This window comes from Salvelinus sp. IW2-2015, unplaced genomic scaffold, assembly GCF_002910315.2.
Source record: "Salvelinus sp. IW2-2015 unplaced genomic scaffold, ASM291031v2 Un_scaffold1926, whole genome shotgun sequence".
Classification (NCBI taxonomy): Eukaryota; Metazoa; Chordata; class Actinopteri; order Salmoniformes; family Salmonidae; genus Salvelinus; species Salvelinus sp. IW2-2015.
The window spans coordinates 74,505-91,526 of record NW_019943284.1 but is presented as its reverse complement, the minus strand read 5'-3'; the positions used below and the strand labels follow the sequence as shown (position 1 = coordinate 91,526).

At 44.0% G+C, this 17,022-nt stretch overlaps 1 protein-coding gene across 1 annotated transcript in view; it reads left to right on the top strand.

The window, feature by feature from the left end:
* Window positions 1-6,819, top strand: part of LOC112072431 (mitogen-activated protein kinase kinase kinase 20-like) — a 33,320-nt gene extending 26,501 nt beyond the window's left edge. Inside the window, exons 10-11 of the mRNA XM_070439797.1 lie at window positions 5,021-5,159; window positions 5,332-6,819. Coding sequence (XP_070295898.1) covers window positions 5,021-5,159; window positions 5,332-6,195 — 1,003 coding nt within the window. The 3' untranslated portion in view covers window positions 6,196-6,819. The remainder of the gene's footprint in view (window positions 1-5,020; window positions 5,160-5,331) is intronic.
* The last annotated feature ends 10,203 nt before the right edge of the window (window positions 6,820-17,022 follow it).

The following is a 17,022-nucleotide window of genomic DNA, read 5'->3' as shown; positions in this document are numbered from 1 at the left end:
AAACAAACAAACCAAAATAAAGGCAAAGTCTTCTCATGTTTTGTTGATTTAAAAAAAGCCTTTGACTCAATTTGGCATGAGGGTCTGCTATACAAATTGATGGAAAGTGGTGTTGGTGGAAAAACATACAACATTATAAAATTCATGTACACAAACAACAAGTCTGCGGTTCAAATTGGCAAAAAACACACACATTTCTTTCCACAGGGCCGTGGAGGGAAAAAGGGATAAAGTCCCACCCTCTTCAACATCTATATCAACAAATTGGCGCGGGCACTAGAAAAGTGCAGCACCCGGCCTCACCCTACTAGAATCTGAAGTCAAATGTCTACTGTTTGCTGATGATCTCATGCTTCTGTCACCAACCAAGGAGGGCCTACAGCAGAACCTAGATCTTCTGCACAGGTTCTGCAAGACCTGGGCCCTGACAGTAAATCTCAATAAGACAAAAATAATGGCGCTCCAAAAAAGGTCCAGTCGCCAGGACCACAAATACAAATTCCATCTAGATACCGTTGCCCTAGAGCACACAAACAATTATACATAACTTGGCCTAAACATCAGCGCCACAGGTAACTTCCACAAAACTGTGAACGATCTCAGAGACACGGCAAGAAGGGCATTCTATGCCATCAAAATGAACAAAAATTCAACGTACCAATTAGGATCTGGCTAAAAATACTTGAATCAGTCATAGAACCCCCATTGCCCTTTATGGTTGTGAGGTCTGGGGTCCGCTCACCAACCATGAATTTACAAAATGTGACAAACACGAAATTGAGACTCTGCATGCAGAATTCTTCACAAATATGCTCTGTGTACAACGTAGAACACAAAATAATGCATTCAGAGCAGAATTAGGCCGATAGCCACTAAGAGCTGTTAAAACGTATTTTGGCTGCAGGGGCAGTATTGAGTAGCTTGGATGAAAGGTGCCCATTTCAAACGGCCTCGTACTCAATTCTTGCTCGTACAATATGCATATTATTATTACTATTGGATAGAAAACACTCTCTAGTTTCTAAAACCGTTTGAATTATATCTGTGAGTAAAACAGAACTCATTTTGCAGCAAACTTCCTGACAGGAAGTGGAAAATCTGAAATCGATGTTCCAGGGCATCCCTATTAATTTGCTTGATATGTATTAGTATACATGCACTTCATACGCCTTCCACTAGATGTCAACAGGCAGTGAGAGAAGAAATTGAGTGTATAGCTTGATCTGATGTCGAATAAGAGCTCTTGGCATGACGTGACACCAATTTCCTTTTTTCTGGAAGGCGCGAGAAGGAACCGGGGATTGCCTTCTGAAAAGCTGTCGTTATAGACGGCTACTATCTCCGGCTTTGATTTTATTTGATAAATGTGACAATATCATCGTAAAGTATGTTTTTTCAATATAGTTTTATCATATTATTGAAATTTTTTCGGGAGGTTAGGCGTGTTGCGTTCTCTGCGTTTGTTCAGGAAGGAGAGCTTCGCGCCACTTGGCTAGTGTGCTTGCTAATTCAAGAGGGAAAAATGCCATTCTAAAACCAAACAACGATTGTTCCCGACAAAGGACCCCTTGTACAACATTCTGATGGAAGATCATCAAAAGTAGGACCCATTTATGATGTTATTTCATATATCTGTCGAACATGTGTACTATTAGTTTGCGCCCAGATTTTGGGCGCTCTCTCGCCATAACGTAAGCTGCATGTCGTAATGAAGTTATTTTTAGAATTCTAACACGGCGATTGCATTAAGAACTAAGCTATCTTTAATTTGCTGTCCAACATGTATTTTTTAGTAAAGTCTACGAATAGTTATTTGATTAGAATAGGTGAGTGTCAGAAATATATCCGGACAGTCTGGGAAAAAGATGCTAAGTTTTCCCAATGTATAACCACGATTTGTGCCGCTAAATATGCACATTTTCGAACAAACCATATATGTATTGTGTAATATGATGTTATAGGACTGTCATCTGATGAAGTTTGAGAAGGTTAGTGAAAAAATGTATATCTTTTGCTGGTTTATTCGTTATCGCTACTGTTGGCTTGAATCAATGCGGTTGTGTGGTTGGCTATTGTAGTAAACATATACCTGTCTCTTATACACATCTAGATGTGTATAAGAGACAGGTATTTAGGTATTTCAATTTGGTCTCTGTAATTGTTCTAGCTGCTTCGGTGCTATTTCCGATTGTAGCTGCAATGTAAAACTATGATTTATACCTCAAATATGCACATTTTTCGAACAAAACATAGATTTATTGTATAACTTGTTATAAGACTGTCATCTGATGAAGTTGTTTCTTGGTTAGTTTGGTTGGTTCTTGGTTAGTTAGGTTGGTTTTGTGCAAGCTACCTGTGCTGTGAAAAATGTCTGTGCTTTTTTGTATTTGGTGGTGAGCTAACATAAATATATGTGGTGTTTTCGCTGTAAAACATTTWAAAAATCGGACATGTTGGCTGGATTCACAAGATGTGTATCTTTCATTTGCTGTATTGGACTTGTTAATGTGTGAAAGTTAAATATTTCTAAAAAATATCTTTTGAATTTCGCGCCTGCACTTGGACGGGCTGTTGTCATAAGTGTACCGGCACCGCCCTGCAGCCATAAGAAGTTAAATTCTACAACCACCTAAAAGGAAGCGATTCCCAAACCTTCCATAACAAAGCCATCACCTACAGAGAGATGAACCTGGAGAAAAGTCCACTAAGCAATCTGTTCCTGGAGCTCTGTTCACAAACAGACCCCACAGAGCTCCAGGACAGCAACACAATTAGACCCAACCAAATCATGAGAAAACTAAAAGATAATTACTTGACACATTGGAAAGAATTCACAAAAAAACAGTGCAAACTAGAACGCTATTTGGCCCCAAACAGAGAGTACACATTGGCAGCATACCTGATCACTGTGACTGACCCAAACTTAAGGAAAGCTTTGACTATGTACAGACTCAGTGAGCGTAGCCTTGCTATTGAAAATGGCAGCRGTAGGCAGACATGGCTCTCAAGAGAAGACGAGCTATGTGCACACTGCCCACAAAATGAGGTGGAAACTGAGCTGCACTTCCTAACTTTCTGCCCAATGTATGACCATATTAGAGGTGCATATTTCCTTCAGATTACACAGACCCTCAAAGAATTCAAAAACAATCCCAATTTTGGTAAACTCCCATATCCACTGGGTGAAATACCAGTGTGCCATCATATCAGCAAAATTTGTGACCTGTTGTCACAAGAAAAGGGCAAGCAGTTAAGAACAAACACCATTGTAAATACAACCCATATTTACGTTTATTTATTTTTCCTTTTGTACCCTAACCATTTGCACATCGTTACAGCACTGTATATATACAGTTGAAGTCGGAAGTTTACATACACCTTAGCCAAATACATTTAAACTCAGTTTATCACAATTCATGACATTTAATCCTAGTAAAAATTCCTTTTTTTAGGTCAGTTCGGATCACCACTTTATTTTAAGAATGTGAAATGTCAGAATAATAGTAGAGAGAATTATTTATTTCAGCTTTTATTTCTTTCATCACATTCCCAGTGGGTCAGAAGTTTACATACACTCAATTAGTATTTGGTAGCATTGCCTTTAAAATGTTTAACTTGGGTCAAATGTTTTGGGTAGCCTTCCACAAGCTTCCTACAATAAGTTGGGTGAATTTTGGCCCATTCCTCCTGACAGAGCTGGTGTAACTGAGTCAGGTTTGTAGGCCTCCTTGCTCACACACGCTTTTTCAGTTCTGCCCACAAATGTTCTATGATTGAGGTCAGGGCTTTGTGATGGCCACTCCAATACCTTGACTTTGTTGTCCTTAAGCCATTTTGCCACAACTTTGGAAGTATGCTTGGGGTCATTGTCCATTTGGAAGACCCATTTGCGACCAAGCTTTAACTTCCTGACTGATGTCTTGAGATGTTGCTTCAATATATAATTTTCCCCCTCATGATGCCATCTATTTTGTGAAGTGCAACAGACCCTCCTGCAGCAAATCACCCCCACAGCATGATGCTGCCACCCCCGTGCTTCACGGTTGGGATGGTGCAAGCCTCCCAATTTTTCAACCAAACATAGCGATGGTCATTATGGCCGAACAGTTCTATTTTTGTTTCATCAGACCAGAGGACATTTCTTCAAAAAGTACCATCTTTGTCCCCATGTGCAGTTGCAAACCGTAGTCTGGCTTTTTTATGGTGGTTTTCGAGCAGTGGCWTCTTCCTTGCTGAGTGGTTGATATAAGACTTGTTATATGTCGATATAGGACTTGTTTTACAGTGGATATAGACACTTTTGTACCTGTTTCCTCCAGCATCTTCACAAAGTCATTTGCTGTTGTTCTGGGATTAATTTTCACTTTCGCACCAAAGTACGTTCATCTCTAGGAGACTGAACGCGTCTCTTTCCTGAGCGGTATGACGGCTGCGTGGTCCCATGGTGTTTATACTTGCGTACTATTGTTTGTACAGATGAACGTGGTACCTTCAGGCATTTGGAAATTGATCCCAAGGATGAACCAGACTTGTGGAGGTCTACAATTTGTTTTCTGACGTCTTGTCAAGCAAAGAGGCACTGAGTTTGAAGGTAGGCCTTGAAATACATCCACAGGTACACCACCAATTGACTCAAATTATGTCAATTAGCCTATCAGAAGCTTCTAAAGCCATGACATCAGTTTCTACAATGTTACAAGCTGTTTAAAGGCACAGTCAACTCAGTGTATGTAAACTTCTGACCCACTGGAATTGTGATTCAGTGAATTTTATGTGAAATAATCTGTCTGTAAACAATTGTTGGGAATATTACTTGTGTCATGCACGAAGTAGATGTCCTAACCAACTTGCCAAAACTATAGTTTGTTAACAAGAAATTTGTGGAGTGGTTGAAAAACGAGTTTTAATGACTCCAACCTAAGTGTATATAAACCCTTTGAATTGACTTGAATTGAGAGCTCTAGATAATGTAAGGGAATGGACAATGGGCATAATATAACAGTAGCTCTCCTCTCTGTAGGTGTGAGATCGATGCCACGTTGGAGAGGTTGCGGAGGCTGGAGAGAGACCTGGGCACTAAAGAGAAGGAGCTGGAGGAGAGAGAGCTGAGACTGAGACTGTGGGAGGAGAGACTGAGGGAGAGGTCCAATGTGACACCTGTGAGTAGCCTACATGTTTGCAGGGTTTCAAAGACCACACTGCTTCATTCATGTACGTGTTCTATTTGTTTTAATACCTTATTTGAGATGAAATATTAGAAAGAGTCATGTTGTAGAGTATCAAGCCCGTCACTCCCCCGTCTCCATCCCCATATTTCTTTCTCTCTTTCAGTTCTTCTCCCCTATAGCATCAGGCATCAGTTCGGAGTCATTCTTCCACTCTCAGTCTCAGGAGTCCAACAGCGCCAAGATATCCTGCCTCATCCGAACCCTCAGCAATGGAGAGAAGGACAGGGGAATGGAGGGAGGGATGGACAGGGGAATAGAGGGAGGGATGGACAGGGGAATAGGGGGGTTCCAGTCCATGCTTAGAGGCTTATCAAGCAGTCTTGGGGAGGCAGCTGGGGATGGAGGGTTAGAGGTAACCTGGGGAGAGAGAGAGAAGGAGAGGGAGTCTGAGGGAGGGATAGTTGGGGGGTGTCTGGCGCTAGGGGAGGGGGGGCGTTTACAGATCATGCTAAAGGGGTTCCAGGGTGGGATTGGAGAGGTAGAGGGGGAGACTGAGAGGGAGGAGAGGGGTTGGGGGGAGAGTGGGAGACAAGAGGGATCGAGGGAGCGAATGAAGGAGGAGAGGATTGTGAAGGGGGGGAGTATGGAGGGAGGGAGGCTACAGTCCATGTTTAGGGAGCTGAGTGGGGGCAGTTTGTTTGGGGACATGCTGTCTTTAGTTGATATTGAGGGGGTAGAGGGGGTAGGTGACATGGACATGAACATGGGGGAGATAGGTGACCTGGGGGTGGTAGTGGTCAGGGGTGATACGGCTGGGGTCATAAGTCATAAGGTCAGGAGTGAGTTGGGGGTCAGAGGTCAGGGGCTGAGGTCGGGAGTACAGATGAGCATGTGGAGAACATCCAATCAGAACTCTTCTAAGACTTGCAGCGTGCGACAGGGAACCAAAATCAATATGGCCGCCACCGCTGCGGCATTAGACATGAACGTGGTGGAGCTGAGCTGGTCTGACCACGACAGTGACTAGGAGAACACACAAACACACAGCGATACTGGGAAGGTACACACACACACACACAATTTTGTTTTTGTTACGTCATTATTTTATTTTTTAATTTAAGCCAAATTTATCCACCCCCTGTTGTGAGGACTTTAGGGGATAATAGTGAATAATTGTCAGCAGTGTGGATTTCCTCCTGCTAACTGTCATGTTGTTCTGGTGTATTGAAGCCTTTAAAGTGGTATGCAACTGATGTGCCATATTAACAAGTGTTACATAGACCAGAGAGCAGTTTGTGGATCCAATGTTCTATGCTTTTAGACCATTGATACAGTTAATTCGTTCAAAAACTAAACTTTGAATTCAATTTATGGATTCTTACTGTGATCAAATGGATTCTTACTGTGATCAAATGGATCCTTACTGTGATCAAATGGATCCTTACTGTGATCCAATGGATCCTTACTGTGATCAAATGGATCCTTATTGTGATCAAATGAATTCTTACTGTGATCAAATGGATTCTTACTGTGATCAAATGGATCCTTACTGTGATCAAATGTGTAAAACTATTTTGCAGCTCCCTTCTCTTTATATATTGTATTGTTTTTCAATAAATTCAGATAAATACTGATATTTTCATTTAAGTAATATGACAAACATTTTTTATTTTCATATAGCTTTCAGGTGCTAAAACAATACCATACAAATGTCTTTATACTGTATTTCAGCATCAAACCTGGTTTGAGAGATTATGTAGTAACACTTTTTACCTAAAGTAACTTCTCTCACACTGAGCAACATAATGAGGAAAAGACACAGCCCACGAACAACTAATGAAATAACTACCTCACTCCGTTCCAACCCCTCCAAAATCCCTTAAACCAACAGAGGAGCAGGCCCCTCATCCTTCTTCACCTCATTTCTCCTGCCTACCCTGACAGCTGACTCACACACTGACCAGCAGTGCCACCCCGGGTACCCCAGCTAGTACCAACTTGGCTCGTCTCTCTGCTGAGCTCCCTACCTCCTCACCCCCTAACACCTATCCCTTACCTCTACACACTGACCAGCAGTGCCACCCCGGCCAGTACCAATTTAGCTGGTCTCTCTCTGGTCTCGAGGCTGAAGGTCCAGCCATAAGTGGTTCCTCTCAGCTTGGTCTTGTACAGAGGAAACTCATAGATATTATGCATTGTATTTTGTTTGGTACAGCTTGTACTGAGATTACTGGCATAGAGGGGGTTAACTCCTTCAGACGGGCCTCAGTGATCACCCCACCCTGAGTGTGCAATCTCTCACCTGGGGGAGAAAGAGGGGAGGGAAAGGAGGGTGAAGTTAATGAAGATAAATGAACTAGGAAGTATGTGTTCATGAGAAGGGGAGAGAATGGAGTGTATACTGTACCTTCCATGTATGGTCTGTATTTATGCTCCCTCTCTGGCAGGCTGGTTGAACTCCTTAAACTTCTTAGTCACGTTCACAGTCAAGTTCATCTTATCCAACGGCTCGCACGTTCTTTCGAGCCAGAGACTGCATTACCGCTGGAGAGAGAGGGGGTAGTTGAGAAGATCATTCCACTGAACAGAGAATACCAAGAGACAGTTACAACATAAGTTGGTGATGTAATTAGAAGTGGATTGTCATGTTGTTTATAAGTGTGTGTGTGTGTGTTACCTGTGAGGACGGCCAGACCACACTGAGCAGAGCCAGGTCCTGAGTCTAGCTGTCCAGCTGTCCAGCTCTCTACCGCCTAGCAACACAGAATTACACACACAGCGCATAGCAACACCGATAAACTGTTACAAATGTCTCACAGACAGCACAACAGCACATCACTATACCTGGTAAACACACACACAGAGCATAGCAACAGAGCCTCAAACATTTTAAGGCCCAGTGAAGTCAAAAACATGATTTTCATGGGTTTTATATACACTGAACAAAAATGTAAATACAACATGTAAAGTGTTGGTCCCATGTTTCATGAGCTGAAATCCCAGAAATGTTCCATATACACAAAAAGCTTATTTCTCTTAAATTTTGTACAGAAATTTGTTTACATCCCTGTTAGTGAGCATTTCTCCTTTGCCAAGATAATCCATCCCCTTGACAGATGTGGCATATCAAGAAGATGATTAAACATCATGATCATTACACAGGTGAACCTTGTGCTGGGGAAGGTAAAAGTCCACTCTAAAATGTGTCACACAACAACATGGTTTGCTTATGTCAACGTTGTGAATAGAGTGCCCCATGGTGGGGCTATTATTTATGTAACCTTTATTTAACCAGGCAAGTCAGTTAAAATAACAAATTCTTATTTACAATGACYGCGTACCGGGGAACAGTTGGTTAACTGCCTTGATCAGGGGCAGAACGACAGATTTTTACCTTGTCAGCTCAGTGATTCAATCCAACACCCTTTCAGTTACTGGCTCAAAGCTCTAACCACTAGGCTACCTGCTGCCCCAGGGTTATGGTATGGGCAGGCATAAGCTACGAACACAATTGCATTTTATTGATGGCAATTTGAATGCACAGAGATACCGTCACGTGATCCTGAGGTCCATTGTCTTGCCATTCATCAGACGTGATGCATATCTGTATTCCCAGTCATGTGAAATCTATAGATTAGGGCCTTATGAATTTTTTTCAATTGACTGATTTCCTCATATGAACTGTACCTCAGCAAATCTTTGKAATTGTCGCATGTTGCGTTTATATTTTTGTTCATTATAGATTTCCACACTGAGGTTGGAGTAATACTGTGAAATGTGATAATGATGATGCCCTTTTAGAGCTGTAGGAGCTGTTGCCTTCTTTGGCCTACCTAGTGACATCGCCAGTATGGTCAATTAGTTCATAATTAATTAAGAAGGAAAGTTCCAAACCTCTCTGCCAATCACAGCTGGTTTTCCCTTCCACACTCAGACAACTCCCAGACAGTACTACAAAAATGATTGCTTGAGAAATTGCTAAGAAACTATATATATATATTTTTTTATCTACCAATTAAATTGTAAACTATCACAGTAAGGTAGTTGATTGTTACCCAGAAATGATTTGATATTGCGGAAAAAAACATCTGCCTTGGACCTATAAGCTCTACTTGGTTGAGAGCAAAGTACATGGCAGTGTTCTGTACCTACGAAGCTGAACGGTAAGGCGAAGGTAAATAAAACCTTCAAGACAAGACCTAGCTGAGTTCCACCATTTGAGAAACACAGCTATAGAGATGCACAATAGGAACCTCTTTTGTCTATGTAGACCTAGAATGCTGTAGCCGATATAAGGACAGGTGAGGAGGTGAGCTGACACCACACCTAGAGACAGTTACCTGACACCATGGCAACAGAAGGGGACAGATCTCAAAACATTGTCCACCTGTCACAGCCAGGTCATGTGAAAGATGAGCCTTCAGGTCCTGATAGTGACAKCTACAACCACTAACAGATCCCCTCTCTCACCACATGAGGGCAGTGTGGGATAACATTTGGTAGAATGGACTTCAGCTCTAATCCAAAGTGATCCGAACCATGACATTCTATTAGACATGATACAGCAGTTATGTATAAACATGGACAAATTTGACATTTTTATAACTGTGTTACTTAAAATACCACATTTCTGATTAACCTTTTAAAGAATCCCCATTTTGCCTCTAACTGTAATGCATAGTTGTAATAATGCCATATGAGATGGGAGGACTGGGGATGATGATGCTTTCAATGATCATTGGCATTTTAGTCAGAATTGACCCTCTTCTTCTTATAAACTACAGATAAATGTAGCTCATTGGACCCACAGTAATGCTACACCAAATGACCAAAAGTATGCTCGTCAAACATCTCATTCCAAAATTATGGGCATTAAAATGTAGTTGGTCCCCCTTTTGCTGCTATAACTCCACTCTTCTGGGAAGGCTTTCCACTAGATGTCGAAGGGCATTGCTGCTATAACTCCACTCTTCTGGAAGGCTTTCCACTAGATGTCGGAACATTGCTGCTATAACTCCACTCTTCTGGGAAGGCTTTCCACTAGATGTCGGAACATTGCTGCTATAACTCCCACTCTTCTGGGAAGGCTTTCCACTAGATGTCGGAACATTGCTGCTATAACTCCACTCTTCTGGGAAGGCTTTCCACTAGATGTCGGAACACTTGCTGCTATAACTCCACTCTTCTGGGAAGGCTTTCCACTAGATGTCGGAACATTGCTGCTAAACACTCCACTCTTCTGGGAAGGCTTTCCACTAGATGTCGGAACATTGCTGCTATAACTCCACTCTTCTGGGAAGGCTTTCCACTAGATGTCGGAACATTGCTGCTATAACTCCACTCTTCTGGGAAGGCTTTCCACTAGATGTCGGAACATTGCTGCTATAACTCCACTTTTGAAGGCTTTCCACTAGATGTCGGACATTGCTGCTAAATCCACTCTTCTGGAAGGCTTTCCACTAGATGTCGGAACATTGCTGCTATAACTCCACTCTTCTGGGAAGGCTTTCCACTAGATGTGGGAACATTGCTGCTATAACTCCACTCTTCTGGGAAGGCTTTCCACTAGATGTCGGAACATTGCTGCTATAACCCACTCTTCTGGGAAGGCTTTCCACTAGATGTCGGAACATTGCTGGCTATAAACTCCACTCTTCTGGGAAGGCTTTCCACTAGATGTCGGAACATTGCTGCTATAACTCCACTCTTCTGGAAGGCTTTCCACTAGATGTCGGAACATTGCTGCTATACATCCACTCTTCTGGGAAGGCTTTCCACTAGATGTCGGAACATTGCTGCTATAACTCCACTCTTCTGGGAAGGCTTTCCACTAGATGTCGGAACATTGCTGCTATAACTCCACTCTTCTGGGAAGGCTTTCCACTAGATGTCGGAACATTGCTGCTATAACTCCACTCTTCTGGGAAGGCTTTCCACTGATGTCGGAACATTGCTGCTATAACACTCCACTCTTCTGGGAAGGCTTCCACTAGATGTCGGAACATTGCTGCTATAACCACTCCACTCTTCGGGAAGGCTTTCCACTAGATGTCGGAACATTGCTGCTATAACTCCACTCTTCTGGGAAGGCTTTCCACTAGATGTCGGAACATTGCTGCTATAACTCCACTCTTCTGGGAAGGCTTTCCACTAGATGTCGAACATTGCTGCTATCTCCACTCTTCTGGGAAGGCTTTCCCACTAGATGTCGGAACATTGCTGCTATAACTCCACTCTTCTGGAAGGCTTCCACTAGATGTCGGAAACATTGCTGCTATAAACTCCACTCTTCTGGGAAGGCTTTCCACTAGATGTCGGAACATTGCTGTATAACTCCACTCTTCTGGGAAGGCTTTCCACTAGATGTCGAACATTGCTGCTATAACACTCCACTCTTCTGGGAAGGCTTTCCACTAGATGTCGGAACATTGCTGCTATACACCTCCACTCTTCTGGGAAGGCTTTCCACTAGATGTCGGACATTGCTGCTATAACTCCACTCTTCTGGGAAGGCTTTCCACTAGATGTCGGAACATTGCTGCTATAACTCCACTCTTCTGGGAAGGCTTTCCACTAGATGTCGGAACATTGCTGCTATAACTCCACTCTTCTGGGAAGGCTTTCCACTAGATGTCGGAACATTGCTGCTATAATAACTCCACTCTTCTGGGAAGGCTTTCCACTAGATGTCCGGAAATTGCTGCTATAACTCCACTCTTCTGGGAAGGCTTTCCACTAGATGTCGGAACATTGCTGCTATAAAGTCTCCACTCTTCTGGGAAGGCTTTCACTAGATGTCGGAACATTGCTGCTAATACACTCCACTCTTCTGGGAAGGCTTTCCACTAGATGTCGGAACATTGCTGCTATAACTCCACTCTTCTGGGAAGGCTTTCCACTAGATGTCGGAACATTGCTGCTAAACACTCCACTCTTCTGGGAAGGCTTTCCACTAGATGTCGGAACATTGCTGCTATAACTCCACTCTTCTGGAAGGCTTTCCACTAGATGTCGGAACATTGCTGCTAAACATCCACTCTTCTGGGAAGGCTTTCCACTAGATGTCGGAACATTGCTGCTATAAACTCCACTCTTCTGGAAGGCTTTCCACTAGATGTCGGAACATTGCTGCTATAACAGCTCCACTCTTCTGGGAAGGCTTTCCACTTAGATGTCGGAACATTGCTGCTATAACAGCCTCCACTCTTCTGGGAAGGCTTTCACTAGATGTCGGAACATTGCTGCTATAACAGCCTCCACCTCTTCTGGGAAGGCTTTCCACTAGATGTCGGAACATTGGCTGCGGGGACTTGCTTCCATTCAGGAGTATTAGTGAGGTCAGGCACTGATGTTGGGCGATTAGACCTGGCTCGCAGTCGACATTCCAATTCATCCCAAAGGTGTTCGATGGGGTTGAGGTCAGGGCTCTGTGCAGGCCAGTCAATTTCTTCCACACCAATCTCAACAAACCATATCTGTATGGACCTGGCTTTGTGCATGGGGGCATTGACATGCTGAAACAGGAAAGGGCCTTGCCCAAACTGTTGTCACAAAGTTTGAAACACATAATTGTCTGTAGCGTTAAGATTTCCCTTCACTGGAACTAAGGGGTATAACCCAAACTATGAAAAACAGTCCCAGACCATTATTCCTCCACCTAATTTTACGTTTGGCCRTATGCATTGGGGCAGGTACCCTTCTCCTGGCATCTGCCAAACCCATATTTGTCTGTCGGACTGCAGGATATGAAGCGTGATTCATCACTCCAAATGACGAGTTTCCACTGCTCCAGAGTCCAATGGTAGCGAGCTTTACACCACTCCAGCCGACGCTTGGCATTGCGCATGGTGATCTTAGGCTTGTGTGCGGCTGCTCGGCCATTGAAACCCATTTCATGACGCTCCCGACTAACAGATATTGTGCTGATGTTGCTTCCAGAGGCAGTTTGGAACTCTGTAGTGAGTGTTACAACCGAGAACAATTTTTTKTTTTAGGTGCTACACGTTTCAACACTTGCCGGTCCCGCTTTGTGAGCTTGTGTGGCCTACCACTTTGCGGCTGAGCCGTTTTTGCTCCTAGACGTTTCCGCTTCACAATAACAGCACTTACAGTTGACCGGGGCAGCTCTATCAGGGCAGAAATTTGATGAACTGACTTGTTGGAAAGGTGGCATCCTATGACGGTGCCACGTTGAAAGTGAGCTCTTCAGTAAGGTCATTCTACTGCCAATGTTTGTCTATGGAGATTGGATGGCTGTGTGCTCAATTTTATACACCTGTCAGTAACGGGTGTGGCTGAAATAGTGTCCAGATAAACTGTACAGTATATACAAAGTATGTTTTGAGCCTCTTCCGGTTCTCCTCAGAAACACAGTATTTCTAGGTAAATGGGAAATCATTTATTTGGTGTACCTTGTTTGAACTCCCCTTCTAATGTGGAATGGCCATGTTCTACTGGACCAGCTTAGTCTCTCAGTAATTCCGGTTAGGACAAACAAACAGCATTTTGTGGTGGCCATATTTGACAAACCGTTTGAAATATCCATTCATTGATGCTTTTGACACCGGAACCATGCACRTTTCTCTGGGAGCTGTGTTTAGTGCATTAACTTCATCCATTGTTGGTGTGCTAACCCAGATTCCTGGACTGAAAGACTTTGTGCGTTTAATTAAAATGATCTGCGTCTCTCTCTGTCTGCCAGTGTCTGTCCCCTGAGCTGTACTGTAGCTGAAGCCATTTCACAGTGCTGAGAGACAGACCACTGCTGCCCATCCCTCTGACCTCACACCCAATGTCACAGCCTGTCCGCCGGGACTACTGGAGAGAGGGGGGGGGGGAGAAAAAAAGATAGCTAGCTATCTCTCAGCATACAGATGAGACAGGGTCCAGAGAGAGGAGAGAGAGAGAGAGAGAGAGATGGAGGAGAGAGAGGGGGAGCAGAGATGTCGACAGAGGGAGGAGAGAGATGGAGAGATAGAGCAGAGAGATGGAGAGACGGGGAGAGAGAGGAGCAGAGATATTTAAAGAGAGGGTGCAGGGGGAGAGAGAGGGAGCAGAAAAATCGAGAGAGAGGGAGCAGAGAGAGAGTGAGAGATGAGGAGAGAGGGAGCCGAGAAAAACTACAGAGGGAAATGAAGGAACATAGGACTAGACATAACTTTTTCTCTCAATAATTGTGACCATTGGTGTCAATTTAGGAACTGCTAGCCCCATACATCACAAGTCCCTCAATGAATCATCATCATCATCATCATCAGCACCTCAAACACTCACACTATATCACCACAATAGCCCTACTAACTCCTACTAAACCAGGCCAGTGAGGCTGATGTTGACCGAGACCAAAATCAGTAGTTAGCTACTTTGATATCAGTCTGAGTAGGGCAGACTAGTGGAGCCAAGCAGGACATCATTTCTATGCAGATGTTAGTGTTAGCCTGTAACCTCGTTCTCTCCTCTTCTCTCCACCCCTCTCCAAGCTTTCTKTTCTCTCCTCTTCTCTKCACCCCTCTCCACGCTTTCTCTTCTCTCCTCTTCTCTCTACCCCTCTCCACGCTTTCTCTTCTCTCCTCTTCTCTCCACCCCTCTCCAAGTTTCTCTCTTCTCTCTCTTCTCTCCACCCTCTCCAAGATTTTTCTTGTTAGTCGTGAGCGAACTGCTCCTATTTAGCCCTGGCCCCCCTCACATCCCTGGCCTCACTCACAGTCCCTGGCCTCCCTCACATCCTCTCCTTCCCTCCTCTCCTCTTCAATCCTCCTCTCCTCCTTAAGGAGGAAATTATATGGAGATTGAGTTTTGGAATTCTCTCTCTCTCTCTCTCTCTCTCTCTCTGTCACGATCGTGTGGAGAGACGGACCAAGGTGCAGCGGGATATGAATACATCTTCTTTTATTTATGAAGATGATAGACACGAAACGAAACACTTACACAAACTATACAAAACAACAAACGATCGTGAAGCTAAATAACGTAGTGCACACACACAGGCTACAAACGTTCAACATAGACAATTACCACAAACATCTAAAGCCTATGGCTACCTTAAATATGGCTCCCAATCAGAGACAACAATAACCAGCTGTCTCTGATGAGAACCAAATCAGGCAACCATAGACTTCCTAAACACCTACACTCACCATAGACAACTAGACACATACACTCCACACAAACCCATACACTAAAACCAACACCCCTTTACCATAATAACACCCAAAACACAAACATACCCATGTCACACCATGACCTAATAAAATAATAAAGAAAACAAAGAATACTAAGGCCAGGGCGTGACACTCTCTCTCTCTCTCTTCTCTCTCTCTCTTCCTTCTCCTCTCTTCTCTCTCTCTCTCTCTAACACCCACTTTGTCTCTTGCTCTTTTATACTCTTACTGTCTCTATCATTCACTCTGTTCCCGCACTCTGTTCCCTTCGCTCTGTCCCTTCGCTCTGTCCTCGCTCTGTCCTTTGCCTGTCCCCTCGCTCTGTCTTTGCTCTGTCCCTTCGCTCTGTCCCTCGCTCTGTCCTTTGCTCTGTCCCCTCGCTTGTCCTTTACTCTGTCCCTTTACTTTGTCCTTTACTCTGTCCCTTTGCTCTGTCCCTTTGCTCTGTCCCCTCGCTCTGTCCTTTGCTCGGTCCCTTTGCTCGGTCCCTTACTCTGTCCCTTTACTCTGTCCTTACTCTGTCCCTTCACTCTGTCCTTCGCTCTGTCCTTCACTTTGTCCTTTAATCTGTCCCTTCACTCTGTTCCTTCGCTCTGTCCCCTCGCTCTGTCCCCTCGCTCTGTCCCCCTCGCCTGTCCTTTACTCTGTCCTTACTCTGTCCCTTCACTGTGTCCTTTACTGCTGTTCCTTCACTCTGTCCTTCACTCTGTCCTTTACTCCGGCCTTCACTCCGGCTTCACTTCTGTTCTTCACTCTGTCCTCTGTCCTTTACTCTGTCCCTTCACTCTGTCCCTTCACTCTGTCCCTTCACTCTGTCCTTTACTCTGGTCTTCACTCTGGGCTTCACTCTGTTCCTTCACTCTGTCGTTTACTCTGTGCTTTACTCTGTCCTTCACTCTGTCCTTTACTCTGTCCTTTACTCTGTCCCTTCACTCTGTCCCTTCACTCTGTCCCTTCACTCTGTCCCTTCACTCTGTTCCTTTACTCTGGTCTTCACTCTGGTCTTCACTCTGTTCCTTCACTCTGTCCTTCACTCTTTTCCTTCACTCTGTCCTTCACTCTGTTCCTTCACTCAGTCGTTCACTCTGTGCTTTACTCTGTCCCTTCACTCGGTCCCTTCACTCTGTCCCTTCACTCTGTCCTTCATTCTGTCCTTCATTCTGTCCTTCACTACAGGGCCATATTTATCGTGGCTCCTTCGCACTCCAGGGAAAACTGTTACATTGGAGACGGACTAGGGAGAAAGTGCAGGCATACAGGCATACACGTGCACGTTGACACACACACAGGCATACATGTCCACGCTGAAGAAAAGGAGAGCCTCACACTCTCGGAGCTCAGATGCAATAATTTAATAACCAATGTTTCGACAGCCAAGCTGTCTTCGTCAGGGTATGATGACAAACCGTGCGGGTCACTAGTTTATATAGTGTCAAAGGACACACACAGGTGTCTGTATTCATGGCCGGGCGTGGCTTGATATCATTGGTTAATTTARAGATATAAATAGAACATACAAAAACATGAATATGATCATACATTTACAATGAATAGCYAAATCACAATAATTACAAGAATGGCTTCAGATTAAAGTCTATGTTGAGACCGAAGGGAGCAAGGGTCTTAAAATATTTTAAAGACCTGATTTCGTCCGTACGTTGTATCGGCATCGAACACCTCACCCTTGCTAGAAG